The following is a 16,011-nucleotide window of genomic DNA, read 5'->3' as shown; positions in this document are numbered from 1 at the left end:
TAATGCTTTGGCCTTTGCAGTAACACATTCATTCTTGTTGGTATCTTCAATGATGATGTGCGTTATAAACTCTAGAAGTGACATACGCTTGTGCCTATGTTTTAGTTGTTATTTGTAGTCAGTCCAAGACGAAAATAGTTTCTTGATCAGAAGTTCTAAATCGAACTCATCAAACAAAATTATGTTCATTTCTTTGATATTTTCAAGCAATTTGTGGTACTAATTTATTTGAATTGTGATGTCCTTATCTTCAATTATCTCATAGCGGTAGTAGTTCCCTATGATGAATCTATGTCGGACAACATCTTCAGCAATATCCCAAATAAACATCAAACAAGTCATTAAACAAAGCACTTAGTAAAGTAACTTGGCAATCCTTGTTCACATGAATCCAATATTTAACATGCTTTACAGGAGTAGTAAAGTCGGATTTTTGAAGATGCGAGAGCAGAAGCAACTACATACATGTATAAAAGGGTTCACATGTTTTTGCTAGCACCGAAAGTTCTATCCAGAGAAGACCTTAAATTTTGACACGTTTGAGAATGGTTTTGCAAAGACAGTTAGAGTTCTAGAAATAGTGTTTTATTTATCAGGATTTGGGTTTTGTTGATGTTGGCAAAAAGAAGAAGATGCACATCTTCCTCCAATAAGGAGTTTTGATGATGATGATGATTTATAAAGAAGTATGGAAGACTTGATGATGATGCATGGAAAAATGTTGAAGACTTAAAATAATGCTTTGATTCAATAGATGCATTGAAGACTTAAGGGTTTAGTTGTTTAGGTCTTGTAATATGTGTATGTTATTTAAAATAGTTAAATTAGTATGTCAAGAGTCAAAAGGCAAAACCCAAGTAGTAGAGTACCAAGAGAATAATCGATTATTCTTAGTGATAATCGATTATCTTAGTTAAAACTGATTTTTGAGAAAAGCCTCTGTGAAAATCGATTATCACTACTGATAATCGATTATCACCTGCTGATAATAGATTATCCTAGCTGATAATAGATTATCACAGTGAGAAAAAGTTTTTAGAAAATTTTATGTGATAATCGATTATATCTATGGCAGTTGTGACTTAACTTTTCATATTCTTAACCTAATTTCTAAATAGGCTTCTATAAATAGAGTGGTAGACTTTCATTATCAAATACAGAAGTTAGAGAAGTCTAAGTACTTGAGAACTCTCTGTGGGAAGGTTTTGAAAAACCTAGTGTGGATAAAGCGATAACTTTCATCAAGTGGGATCTTGAGTGATTGAGTGTTGTTGTTGTTGCTAGGAGAAGCCGATCAGCCTTTGTGTGATTCAAAGGAGGTGTTCATTCCTTGTGGATTTCAAGGGAGGTGTCTTCATCTCTTGTGTGATTCAAGAGAGGTGTTTTCTAAACCCTAATCTTTCTTATCATTGATTGTAAGTTTGGTTTATTTTAGTTATTGAGTTAATCTCATTTTTGAGAGATTAACAACTGGACGTATAGTCTTTTGATCCGAACCAATATAAATACTTTGTGCAATTTTCTCTTCTTTACTCTCTTTATTTTATTGTGCTCTCTTTATTTTATTGTGTTTATTAAAATAAAGAAGACAATTTTAATTAATCTTTGATATTAAAAGGGAAAATTTTAATAGCACAATTTTTATTAAGAACCTAATTCACCCTCCTCTTGGTTTTTGTCCAAACTCTAAACATTTCGCTGTGCGATACCAACAGTTGATGCTAGATATAAGTCCTTAAGATTGTTGTATTAGCTAACAAAAATCATGAACAAAGTAAACTTCCTGAGTTGTGTAAATTCACTGCCCTTAAGGATTTATACGCAGTGTATTGCGCAAATCCTCGAGGATACAACATGAACTTTCCAAATTTTTCAAGGATTTCAAAACTAGCAAGGAACTCTCAAAATAATAAACAAAAACCCATGATTTAATAAAAGATAGAAAAATGAAAGAGAGAAATGAGAGAACAAGAGAGAGGAGAAGAATGAAAGTGTGTTTTTAGAGGTGAGCATAAGCCTCTATTTATAGATGTTGGAGATGGATCAAATAACCATGACCAACTAAGAAAATCCACAATAGATTCAAGATGTCCACCATGATTTATGGAGAGCCAGCAAAGGAGGAGGAACCAACCTCTAAGTTGTTCTGGATGATGTCTCTTGTGACTTGCAGATGAAGCTCAAAACGGTCATGTACTTGGAAGTTGTTGTCGAATATGAAGGAAAGCATCTCGTACTGCACCTTATCTTTCTCTAAAATTTAAACTGTTTTTGCAATACTTAGCTTTTCCAACACTATTTTCATAAGATTAATAAATTTGTCAATGAAGTTTTCAATGTTTGTTCTGGTGGGTCATGAATGTTAGGTTGATGAAAAATAATACGTCTTCAAAAGTCCCTCATCGCTTAGGATAAGCTAGGAGTGGGTTTTAGTGACTATATAATGGACTCTAAGTCCACTATGTTCCTTGCTCCAGTTAAAGACACTTTAAGCTTATATTTATCTTTTTTAATTCTTATTTCTTATACTCTTGTAATAAAGTGTTGTGATGTTTGGGTTAAATTATTGCTTTAGAGAGTGTGTGTACTTGGGGTTAGAATGTATGGGAGAATAGTCTATGTGTTGTACAAATTTTCACATAGTGTTACTCTCTAGTTGTCTTTAGACAATGGTTGTGGTTTTTCTTCGGTTTTGGAGTTTCCACGTTATATTTGTGTGTATCCCTGTGTTTATCTTATTTTTCTATTAATAGGGTGATTCTCGAGGGTAAAGACGGTGCATTTTTTCCAACAATGAAGAATATGTCAATGTAATGTTGGAAGACCTTCCATCTCATTATGCAACAATTGTATTGGTCTTTTAAACCAAGAATTGCACACCTTCCATTTCTAAAATTGAAGTTATTACCTTTTATATTGAAACTCGTTTAGTTTGCTACGTTAAAAACACACAAGGCTTGATATCTCCCTTACTCCATTGTACTTATGGTTGTGGTAATGGTAATTGTGGTGGCTCTATTATTAGTGTTGGTTCTTGTCATGGTAACTTTGATAAAGGTTGTACTAGTGGTAGATTTGTATGTCATTTTAGGGTTGATTCATTCAACTAGCCTTATGAGTCTACCTCGTTTATTGATCCTAACACACAATAATTCATTCCTTACTAAATCTTACAAATCCTCTAACACTTTGGTTAATCCTAATTTTTAGTTTAGGAACACAGCTCAACCAAGTGCAATGTTAATAGATTCAAAATCTCAAGTTATTGGTAACGTACCTTGGATTCCATATTTGAGTGCTAGTTTCCATGTGACTATGGAACTACAAAAAATCAAGTAACTAAGTCATTTTTGTAGTTTAGGTAAAATTTCCACCAAAAGTAATGTAGGTTTAAGTATTTATTTTGTTTGTTCCTCTTCATTTGTATCATATATTTCTTATACATCACTTTTAAACTTAAAAATTTGTAGCACACTCCTTCCATTAGCATAAATGCACTTATCGTTAGTCAATTTGCCAAACAGAACTATGCTTTCGTTGAATTTCCTTCTAATAGGTGTCTTGTTAAATATCACATATTGAAATAAGTTCTTTTAGAGGAACTTACTTGTAACTTTTCAACCAAAATAAAGGCAAAAGAAGTAATTAAGTCTAAAATTTAATTAAAATATTGAATGGCTGCTAATTTTCATCAGTACTAAATAATTACATTTAATGAGCTAACAATTTTTTTTTACAATAAATTATAATTTTATTTAGGAAAAAGAGATTGGTTAGTTATCTCTTCTCTCTTTTTAATCAATTATGCTTTCTATCTTCTTTCTTTCTCTCTACTAACTTCTCATCTATCAATTGTACTCCTTGATTTTTTGCTTTTTTCTTGAACATTGTTTCACTAGTTCAATTTGACACAATGGTCGAAGGAAATTATTATCTATTGAAAAAGAGATGTTAAATAAAATTAATTACAACAATTTAATAAATAATCTTGCATTAAAAAAAGTTCAAAAAATAAATTTTAAATAAAATTATGATGATTTTGACATAAATCTTTTTAATTATAAATGAAAAAGCTTCATTCTTAAATTTGTTTTAAGTCTTCCAAACTTTAATAGATCGCCTTAATAGACCGCCTTTGCATGTCTTTGATTTTGTTTATTCTCGTTCAAAACTCATGATCATTAATATAAGGAGATATTCTCATATTAGTCCACACAATAGTTATAATATTATGTTTTTAATGTTGTTTTTTCAGATTTACTTGAATTTTTCCTATCAAATCTAAAATTGAAATACTACCTATTTTTCAAATCTTTAATTGTGGTTGAGTTGCAACTTAATACTAAACTAAAAAAATTCAGTGTGAATGGGATAGAGAATATCGTTCATTCACTAATTCTTTAACTACTCACTGTATTTCTCATAGACTTATATGTTCTCACACTCATCATTAAAATGGTGGGATTGAATGAAAACACAGACATATAGTTGATTTAGGTCTTACATTGTTGCATCATGCTTCCCTTCCTTTATAATTTTGGGATTTTGTTGTTACAACTACAATCTATCTCATTAATTGGGTGCTTACAACTTCTCTTGAATTTGTTATTCCTTATGCTACTATTTTCATAAGGATCCCGACTTTTCTTCATTAAAACTTTTGGTTATACTTCTTTCCCTTTATTGATACCTTATAATTTACATTGATTATCATTCTGAGAAATGTATGTTAGTGTACTCTTTCTCACACACAAGGGTTATAAGTACCTTTCCTCTATTAGCAAAATATACATGTCAAAAAGATGAACAAGTTGTTGCCAAACAACTTCGCATTTTTCACATTCTCATAGGCAAATTTGATGTGAAAAACTTTTCTTCCAACCTCGCTATGCTGGTGCTTCCAGAGCAGAAAATAAACCAAGAAATCATAAATTTAATAAACCATTCCTATTGCCAACAATGTGAAGTGTAGATTCACACATCATCCATAAGCCCAAGGAGAATATAGGTGCTAGCATTCATATCACTGGCATTGCTGAATGTTGTGGCCTCAGTGGTTAGTGCAGGGTCCTCTCACCATGAGTGAATTAAGCATGCATCATTAGTCATCTGATGTACATCAATACATGCACTCAATCAAGCCTTAGCAGCAGAGGGATTCCGACCAAACTGTATAATCATTGCCTTTCCTTTTAATACATATCCATTCACCCGATTCTGAAAAAACAGTAATATGAGATATAAACCATTACTAACACAAACAAGATAACTTGATGAAAAACTTTGTATTGGGACAGTTATTGAAATTCAACAATATTATTAGCATGTCAAACTCTACATACTACAGTAAAATGGACAAAAAAACTGCAAGAAACAAGAAAAACGAAACTGCAATACAGAAGGAAATAAAAATATGAAAACAAAATCGTCTTGATTAAAAAAATTAAAAAGAACACAACCAATCTCCTGTGAAAAACATTGTGAAAAACATACCAGAGCAAGATGAGCCAATTCAACAGAGGGGAATGTCAGGAATGCTTGACCCCTCATTCGTCCTTCCTGAAATTGAAAACTAGCTATCAATTTCAGTCTCAGATATGCTACTACAAGACTTTCATGGATATATAATGCAGGTTAGTTGAGTCAGCCTTCAATCATGTAATCTTGAACCGGCATGTTAATCAACTGGATCATATAAGCAACAGCAACTATTTCTTTTGGATCTCTTTTTGCATAGCCTCAACCGAAAAAAGTTGGTTACGGAATGTTAATATGCTACCTGCATTAGTTTGACTTGAAGACCAGACTTAGCAGCCTCAACACTTCCAAATAAGGACCCTGTAGCAATAAAGGTAAAATAAAGTAAACACCGGAGGTAACATCCACACAATATTACGAAAATTTCAAAATATTTCATTTTGTTATTTTTATTATATTGTGTTTCTTTTGTGGATTTTAAAACATTCAAATTGCATGTGATAAGTATAAAACAAGATCTGAATGCACTAAAAGTCTTGATAGCTTACCAAATATATAATAGAAATCATCAGCAACCACATCTTTTGCCAAATTCTTAACATACAACACAGGAGCAGGATTTCCAGCTGTATAATTCTGCACAGCACAATATCAGTTAAAAAAAAGTCCCATAAAGATGCACGTGTGCACCATAGAAGGTCTAATAGATTATATCTTGATCAACCTTTCAGAAGTCATAATATTGTAGTAGAAATAAGGAGAGAACCAGAGAAACATGCCGCAAGGGTCAGGATTAAATCAAGAAGAATATTCACATTCAGGGCGTGCAGATGGACAGGTTGCAGAAAGAGAATGAACCAGAGGAGAATTCAACAGGGAGGACAGTATAGAAGGTAGTGGTGGTTGAGAAAGGAGAACAAAAAAGTGAGGTTAGTTTTGGGGTGGAGGGAAGCAGGGTCCTCAAAGTTCCTACACTGTTGCTTTTTCTTTCTTTTTTTTTCACGAGTTACATGATCTCCGGAATGATCAGTTCTGGAGCTTATATGCATAAATATTACAGATCAGTTTCAGATGCCTAAAAATTGCATACTATTAAATCATACATAATTCTAATTTCCAGAATACTTGCTCTTATAAGGAAAGAGGAACTGTTGGACAACACGGGCATTTGGAGGATAGTAGGGTCAACTTCCCTTGGTCTAATCACTTCATCATCCAAAACTTAGTGTCAGCAGCCACTCAGGATGAAAAAATTATGATATACCATATGCTGTGATGAGACTTAAGATTATGTAAAAGGATAACTGGCAACGAATAAGTGCTCCTCACTTAGGATGAAACCAATATAGTTTATTGCACACAAAAACTTGCTAAAGGAGCTTCTAAAAGTTCAAGACTGGGAAACACGAGCTACTCCTAAATTTATTCGTGAAAACTGCAAGCTCACAAAATTGGTGTCCTTAACAGAGATAGGATAGTTTTCAAAGGTAAACAATATCTAAATCTTCGTTCACCTGCTCAACCAAGCAAGTGCAAAGTGATTTTAAATTCATTCACATGACCTTCGGTTTCAACATATTTTAGAACATGATTAGTTGAGAGAAAACTTTCTGTTTGTATTTCCTGTTTTCACATACAATTACAAAATTGTCACCTTTTTTCTAATTTTTTTTTTATGATTTTCTAATATTTGTGCAGGAAGTGGTGAGAACAGAGAAACAAAATGAAAGCAAGATGTTTTCTTCTTCTTTTTTTTTTATTTAGAGAAAAAAAAAACATAGCCCTAACACCTGCAAAATAATTTTACACTGTCATCCTAATCACAAGCTGCCATGTACGATAAGTTTGTTGACTTCAATAAGAATTACCTTAAAAGTAACACCAACGGTGGTTTGTGATTAGAATACATTGTTTTATGCTGTCACTGTATAGTCATTAAATTATTTTACAATTGATGGTGAAAACATGCAGTGGAAACAAATTATTCCAATCCAAACAAGCCGTACATTTAATGAGATATAACTACATCTAGCCTTCTATTAGACCAACTCAAGCCTGTGAAAATTTTGGTAGATAATATCACTTGTTAAAACTAAAAAAAAATACAACTTTCTGTTCAAGAAAAGACATCGGGAACTTGTGATAAAAATTACATCCACCAACAAAACAAATTCCTTGACAAGTATACTGTGTTTTGTTTCAAGATCTTTGAAGCAAATTGTTCTTATTTATATCCAACAATTAGTCTTCAGTCACATAATAAAGTAACAAAGAAATTGTTCTTAAATCAACCATCCGAGACAAAAGTGGGAAATAACTTTGACTGCATGGTGAATGTATGATTTCCAAAGTGGTGAAAAGCTTGCTTCTTAATGTTGCACATGTAGTACTAGAATGGAACTGTAAACGCAGATATTTTTATCAGTACCTTAAACATTGGAAGGGATAAGATTTCCTCAGGAGGCAACTTTCCTTTATCTAATTCATCTGGAGTCAAAAATTTGCTAGGATCTGGAACATCTTTTTCTGGCTCTGGCAACTCTTGTGTTGTCTCATCATCTCTATGTTTATTTAGTGTTGCTTTGGGGACAATGTTTATCTGTAAATCATAATGAAAAACTAAAATAAAATGACAAAATCTTTGTTAATAATTCTCCAAAAATCAATCTCTAAGAAAGAAATACCTTTAACACATGGTTCTTTTTTATCACAGGGATTTCTTTTGGAACCAAGGTGGCTGGTTTTACTCCAACAGACTCATGAGCCACACCTTTATCAATAGCTGGGCCAACAATGGCCTCACACCTGGCACGCTTTTGTCCAGACCTTTTTGTGCTTGCGTCACCCTCCTATAAGCTTGTTATTAGTTTAAAAATAAATTGACTAAAGAGATAGGAAAAAGATATCTCCTAACGGCTTTATATTTTATTGTTTGATTGTCAATTAAAATCATTTATGTTTCAAAAAGAACATTTTCAAACTTAACGCCAACAGGAAACTACAGCATAAGCACATTGCAAAGTGGTTAAAAAGGAAATTTCTATAAAACTTTACCTTAAAAAAATACATTAGACTTGAGGCGGGATGAAAACAAAAAGGGAACATAAATATTGAGGGAACCTATATATGCAATTATAAAGGTGATTCGCAATACTGAAAGCAGTGAAGGTGTTACCTCATCGGAAGATTCCATCTCTGATTCACCACTGGACAGATCTGCAGACTGAGGATTTATAGTTACAGTAGGAGGAAGTGGTGCTGGTACCTCTGGAGGTAATGGAGGTGTGGGCAGTGCCATACGAAATGGAGCAGGGATGTTCATTTTGTTCATCAAGTGCAGAACCTGCATTAGAGTGGTACAATCAATATGATTACTATTTGTCATCAGTTCGGTACAAAACAAGCTGTCAGAAAAGGTTACAGGTGATAGAAAAAGAAACCAATCAATCTTAATGCTGGAACAACCTGAGTGTAAAAGCGAGGAACAGCAATTAGAGCATTCACAATATTCGTTAATATATTTCCATCAGGTGGAGGGTAAGCATACCTGGGAAACAAGTTGAGTTAGACTGTATACAAACTTATCATCATACAAAATACCATACCAACCCCATCCTTGATTAATATTATGATATATAACAGTGTGAGTAAACATTTAACAATCCTAAATGTATTTCTTTCTTTATTTATTTAGCAGCATAGCATTAAAAACTAACTTTATTTAGTGAGAGTTGCTCATAAAATAACATTTGATAAAGCTACTCATGGTTATTTTTTTAAGTTTTCACTCCAAATGGTCAATTCCAAAAGCTATGAAAATGGAAAGGCAAGATAATCACAGAATTTAAATATTTGATACCATAAACAAAAGAAAAGAATAATTATACACATTGGAAAGTACTGCCAGTTTACAATGACATTTTGCTTTTCCTTGTAAGTTATTGTTGAATCACATGCAATAAAAAAAATACTCAAACACAACAATGCTAAGGTAGAGCAGACAAATTCAGAGGAAAAGGGAGAACATATAAGTATGAACTGCTTATTCTTAAAAATGTTCTATATTCAAGAAATTTATGCTTGTAAGAAAAACGTTGTCAAGTAAAATGGGTTACAATAAGATTACCCCAATAATTCTTTCAAAATGATTCTCACAATAACCATAGTTTTTTATCATCTTTTTCTCGTGAATCAATTCATTTCATTTTGTTTAATTATTAATCATATTTGTGCGCAATTTGGCACCTGGCATCCCCTTTTGCAATAAAGCAACAAATACTAACAAGAACTTCAAATAAGAAGAAGCATACTCAAGATGGGGAGGAAAAGGATAATTGACACCAAGTCTATCAGCAATTGGCTCGGGAATAGGGAGGCCTCTTGATTTTGTATCTCCGTCAACAGGTTTGCCTACATTTGCATTCTTCAGCATTGATGTTTTAGAGTCCTTACCAAGCTGATCACCACTACTATTTTCACCATTACCAGTTAGCTTACTCGCTCTCTCTGCTGACAAGACCTTACCAAGAAATCTCAACCTGATCAACCCAAAGTAAACAAAGATACAATCATTTAAAACAAATATTAAGTTTTCTTTAAAGTGTTTCAAAATTAGGAACCAATTCAAAAAGATATCAAAAAACATTTCTATGATGTAAAACCAAACAAGAAAACTATATGTCAAGGTTGTCTCTTCAAATATGAAAAAAAATGCGAATGATTCAATTAGTACTACCCATGTAGTTGACGTTGTGCTTGAGATGCCACCATCTCATTTTTGAAATCCGCAAAAGCACAATTTTTCAACCTGCATATATCAAATTAAGATTAAAGCGTGATTTGGCAATGTTGATAAGCAAAAATAAATTGGATAAAAAATAATAAAGAGGTCAAATATCATTCAAATATATCATTAAATAAAGAACATTTATGGATGACTTGGAAGCACAACCAAGGACAAAAACGAGATTCAAGTAGCATAGTAAGTTTATTGTACGAATATAGTTTAAGATAAGCTGACAACTATCTTATTTATTGAAAATGTAAGAATCATTACAAGATAAAACCTTATAATCAAAGAGCAAAGCCTCTTCAGAGAAGAAATGGTCCTTCTAATCAAAGACAAATTATACACTCTTGACTCCCAAATTGAAAGTACAAACTTTGCGGGACATTCTTGCTATCCTCCCTATGTATATCTACAAAAACGCTTAGAACTTTTCTTAGAAAGGTTACATAACAAAGTTGAAGTGCAATACGTATAGCATCGATATTAGGATGTCCTAATCTAAGATGCCAAATATAAGCACTGCTAGTAGTACAAATATTGGACCCTAGCATTACTACTTATTAGAACAAACAGAAACATGTCTGGGCGTAAAAGGGAAACTTTAAAACTGAAACAGGCCATCAGAATCAACACATCCATGAAGAAGAATGTCATTGGATTCCTGAGATTTGGCAAACCAATTGTGAGAAAAGAAATCAAAATAAATATTATTATCTTGTGCAAACTTGCTTACACTAAACAGATTCTTGGTAATTGAAGAAACATGCAAAAGATTGTTAAGAGCTAAATGTAAATTTATACTTTCCCTCAAGTTAAGTATAAGTAAATGGAAACATATGAACAAGGGGAATCCCTTTAACATTGTAAGCAAATTACAAAGTTCACATGGTAGCACAATACTCATAACAAGAGTTAACCATGGTCATATTCAAACACTCAAGATCATCAAATTGCAACAAAAAGAAAAAACAGTGGGAAATTCAAAACCTTTGGGAGTCAGATACCTGGCAGTAGAGCAAGGGCGCACCGAGAAAGCACCGAAATTTGCGAAGATTCTAGAAAGGGTGTCATGAGGAATGGCTTCTGGTAGGTGCTTAATCAAAAGGGTCACCGATTCTGCTGATTCCGCGTCCAAAGGCTTTGATTCTGTGCCCTCTAACACAAATTGATGCACACGGCCATGAGGGGAAGAATCGTAAGCCATGAAATGCAGTGTGCTACTTCCTCTTCTATTTCAGAACTGAATTCAAATTTTAGATAATTTCATCATTTAATTTAAAAAAAAAAAAGGACTGGGGTGAGTTGGTGGCCCTTGAATTGTGTAAGATTCAAATGACTAAAACTAATTTTTACAAGGTAAAAAACCTAATTTATTTTTTCACTCAAAGAACCTAAAAGACAAAGATACAAAAAAAGAACATATTTTAGCTAAATAAATATAAATATTGTGAATAATACAATTAAGGGTGACAAAGCGGACAGGGTTGGCCTGTCCTGCACAAAATATGCGAGCTGGAATCAGTGGCCCGCCCCACATTTCTTTTGGCCTGCAGGCCCATGGGCTGGCCTGCATAATTGAGGGCATCTTAACTTTAAAAAAAAAACAATTCATGGACATCTTAAACTAGTCGTAGAGCATAAAAACAGTGCAATCAAACGAATCCTGGAGCATCATAAGAGTGCAATAAATCAAGTCCTGGACAAGTGCAACAGACAACATCAAAACACTACATAAAATCAAGTCGTGGAGCATCAAAACAAGTGCAATAAACAATTGACAGTGTTCTGATTGATCTATTTTCTTCCCCTTCAATTTTCCTCTCAACTCTAACATCATTTGACCAATATCTTCACTTTTGGTTTTATCACATTTCATTGACGATTCAAATGAGAAGTTCCATATTTTCTTCCACCACACACAAATTTTGTTGCAACCATTACACCTTGCCCTTTCTTTCCCATCCTTATCCACCCCAATCTTAGTAACATACCTCCAACAATCAGTTGTGCTAGCCTTATTTATCCTTTTATTAGTCTCAACTGAGACTAGTGGACTGGACCCCAAGTCCAGTACCAGATTGAGAAGAAACAGATGAGCCATGAGAGTTAAACTGCATACATTACATTTTTCTGATGTATAAGAAATTATGTCATACAAGGAGTTATAGGTTATATATTATCATTTAACAGAAAAATAAGTTTTAATCAGATTAAGTTATTCATAAAGAAAAGTACATATGGAAGGAAAATTGAAAATGAAAACATAAAGCTTCAAGAAAAACGCCACTAACAACATTTTAAAATGTAAATTAACAGTATGCAATATTTACTTACTGATACTTATACCACATATTAAGAAAACAGAAAATAAAACTTTGTATTGAGTATCTGAGTTTTTACAAGTGATGAGCTTCTGTTTACAGCAAATACATATAGACTACAGAGGCTCATTTAAATGATGAAATCATTTATAACAGCTGACTAACAAGCATCCAGTCACAGCTGTAGCTGTAACAAACAACCTGTCAGTGACAACTGACAAACAGAAAACAACAGATCAGACAATATAACTAATCAGACTACAACTGATCAAACAAGTAATTCACTCACTGCACAATCCTCCTCATGGGCATTATATGCGATTGGTTACTATTTGCAACTCAGTCACACATCAGTCTGAAAATTTTCAATTCTACTTGATACTACAAGATGAAATATCTGGTGATTTTGGATGATCCGTGCATTCATATTCTACTCGGAGTAAAAAACATTCATTCCTTTAATTTCTACGGTTACAGAAGGCTTTACTTTTCCTTTACATAAACCAGGTTCATATTTAAGTAATTTAAGTAATACACTCACAACCAGACTAATTATCAGGCAGTAAACTATGACCAACAAAAAGAAACATGAATTTTCTTCCCTTTCCCCGTACAACTTTCTCCATCACTTTGTACTGAAACAGATTTAAAAATAGCTGTCCAATTTAGCTTGGAATATTATCAAGAGGACCAATGCTTCTGTAGTAAACCACATTAAAAATCAAGAAAAAAGTAACACTAGAAGAACATGCATGTTTAAGCTGGATAGCTCTATTTTTGTGGACAGTAATGAATCTTCTAAGAAAAATAAAAGAACCAAGCAAAGAAAAGACAAATTTGATAAACAAGCACCTGTTGCAAAAGGGGGTTTTGTTGCTGGGCAGAAAACTGCTTATGGTTTCCCCCAACAAGAGAAGGCATATTAAGAAGGGTACCGTGCCCTTGTTGCACTTGCTGATACTTCTGTAAAAACTTTTCCCTTTGATCAGGAGCTATTTCAGTTCTTCCACGAAGCTGGCCCTGAAGAAGTAGTATAGATTAAACAAGATCTATTCAATGATAATAATTTTACATATGCAATAACAGAACCAGGATGATACTTTCATTCAACCCAGCAATAACAACAGTGAGTGAAACATTTGTAGTGGTCTGACCATTACTTGAATCCATCCATGTAGTTATCTAAAAGTGGCCAATGTAATAATTTTTCATGTAAATGCAGCAGAGGTATTAAATCGCATTAAAGGTCTAATATGAAATGCAACTATCAAGGACATCAGCAATGGCATTTTGATCTGGACAATACCAATTCGGGAAGGGCGCGTTCGAGTTCGACAAGGGTGATTCAGGCGCGTTCGACTTCGATGCAGGTGGGAAGGGCGTTATGATGCGACTCAGATGAGAGAGCTGGCAGTGAATCGTGATGGGTGGTGGTGAGGCGCGCCTGCGGTGGCCGTGAATCGTAAAAGGGGTGGAGTAGAGGCCGGTCCTGCGGTGCGGTAGCCGTGAATGAAAGGGATATGTATGTTAAGAGATGGGTGGGGTTGGCTGGGTCTGATTAGGGGTGAACAGCGTCAGCGTGGAAGAGGATGATCTTTGCAGTCTGCACTTGTTTTTCTTACTAACTTATGCGGCTGCGAGCCAACCCGCGCATGTAGCGGGCTATCTAGACCGGGCTTTTGACGGGTCTGGAGATTCAATATTTCAACCTCTTTCACGCATTTTTAGTCTAGCAGCGGTCAGGCTTTTATTTTCATCCCTATTTCAAAACATCCTTTTGGATGACAAAATAATAAATAAAATAAAATAAATTTTTTTTAGTAATAATAATTTTATTTTTTTATTTTTTAAACAATTAATTTAAATATATAATATAACATAATTAAACTTTTTTTTTAAATAGAAAAGTAAACTAAATAGAAAAATAAGAAAAAAAAAATTTATAATGAAAATAAGTTTTTAAAATATAAACACAAAAATAACAAAAATAATAATTAAGAATAAGAATTTTATAATAAAATAAAAATAATAAATTGGAAATAGAAAAATAGGAAAATAGTTTTATAAAATATATTTGAATTTATAAAAAATGAAAAAAGGTAACGGTAAAAAACTATAAAATATTGTTTTAAAATATATATATATATATATATATATATATATATATATATTAGGCTAATAAAAAAAGTAATAAAAATTAAAAATTAAAAAATAATAAAAGGATATATATAGTTTTTACTAAAAAAAAAAGTAAAATTAAAATTAGAAAAAGTAAGGAAAATTTTAAACAAGTGGTTATATGGTACAGTTACTCAACTGCATCCTCCTTATATTCCCACAATCTATATTCTCTCCCCATTTTTATTCTCAACCTCCGCACGCAATTAATATCCTAGACGATGCTAAAAAATTAGAAAAAATGTCTTAGGATCTTATAGTCTCTCACTCTCACGTTCGTCCCTTAAGCTCTTTCTTTTTCTTCTCTACTTCATTTAAGAGGGGTTTTTCACACAACACATAATGAGAGATTTCTCCTCCATCCACTGTCATCTTCTTCCAAAGGTCAAAAATATCCTTTTTGGATCTCATTCTCATCACCCTCTATTAACGATCATTCTAGAACAACTCACACTAAGGGATCACACACCACGATACCAAACACAAAGAAAAAACACCTGAAAATACTTCTTGGAGGGGCAAAGCCACCAAAACACGAAGCTTTGAGAAGATAAGAGAAATACACTTGCAAACATTGTTTTGATTTTGAAAACCAAAAATCTTCAAATAGATGTGAAAAAATCCAGATTTTTCTTTCTCCTTTTATATTTACTTGTGATATTTATTATGAGATCATCGCACCGAACATATTGATTGTTTTTTTTTTCTTTCTTTTCCTTCTCTTACACTGAAGCTTGCACTCATCATGGCATCATATGTATATGTTCTAATTATCATTTCTTTTATGAAATTGTCTCTTGTAATGTGGTTTTGTTATGTCAAAATAAATGGTTGGTTGTGTAATATACGGAATTTGAGATGGGCTTTATTGCCATTAATATTAGATGAAAGTTGCGTATGTGTGTTGGCATAAAAAGTGTCAAAGAAACATAAACCTTATATGTATATATGAATCTCTGCATTTGAAAGATTCTTTTGGTACATTTAGTTTATTAATTAAAATATTTTATACTTTTTCCTTAATTTCTTTTATCGGATTATGAGTGTTGATTTTAATGGCTAATATAATACGTTGCTTATATTGGATGTTTCAAAATACACACTAAACATGAATATTGGAATAAAGAATTTTGAGATAGCTATTAAATAATAAATAATAAATATATCTAGGCATTTAATTGAGAAAATTTTATTTTTGTTTGGAGATATTCTTTTCTAAAAAAGATATATAATATTTTACAAAAA

The 16,011-nt window shown here is 32.7% G+C and overlaps 1 protein-coding gene across 1 annotated transcript; it reads right to left on the bottom strand.

Moving 5' to 3' along the window:
- Positions 1-4,757: 4,757 nt before the first annotated feature.
- Positions 4,758-14,302, bottom strand: LOC114184092 (RNA-binding (RRM/RBD/RNP motifs) family protein). The gene is made up of 13 exons (XM_028071397.2): positions 13,895-14,302; positions 13,441-13,608; positions 11,272-11,507; positions 10,214-10,285; positions 9,789-10,016; positions 8,944-9,025; positions 8,654-8,821; positions 8,163-8,327; positions 7,907-8,077; positions 6,027-6,114; positions 5,780-5,838; positions 5,494-5,559; positions 4,758-5,217 (listed from the first exon to the last, which is right to left on the bottom strand). The coding sequence occupies exons 3-13, from the start codon at positions 11,469-11,471 to the stop codon at positions 5,137-5,139; spliced, it is 1,380 nt and encodes a 459-aa protein (XP_027927198.2). The 5' UTR covers positions 11,472-11,507; positions 13,441-13,608; positions 13,895-14,302; the 3' UTR covers positions 4,758-5,136.
- Between the last annotated feature and the right edge of the window lie 1,709 nt (positions 14,303-16,011).

The sequence above is a fragment of the Vigna unguiculata genome, chromosome 1 (assembly GCF_037176805.1).
Source record: "Vigna unguiculata cultivar grain cowpea cultivar isolate G323 ecotype 2 chromosome 1, ASM3717680v1, whole genome shotgun sequence".
Lineage (NCBI taxonomy): Eukaryota > Viridiplantae > Streptophyta > Magnoliopsida > Fabales > Fabaceae > Vigna > Vigna unguiculata.
This window is presented reverse-complemented; position numbering and strand designations above follow the sequence as displayed.

What these genes read in the sequence shown, in the direction of transcription:
- LOC114184092 (XM_028071397.2), bottom strand. Translation starts at nt 11,471, where the DNA reads ATGGCTTACGATTCTTCCCCTCATGGCCGTGTGCATCAATTTGTGTTA. An exon ending in GCACAACGTCAACTACATGG is followed by an intron (nt 10,017 to 10,213) that starts GTAGTACTAATT and finishes TGGGTTGATCAG; the next exon opens with GTTGAGATTTCTTGGTAAGG. An exon ending in AAAAGAACCATGTGTTAAAG is followed by an intron (nt 8,078 to 8,162) that starts GTATTTCTTTCT and finishes TATGATTTACAG; the next exon opens with ATAAACATTGTCCCCAAAGC.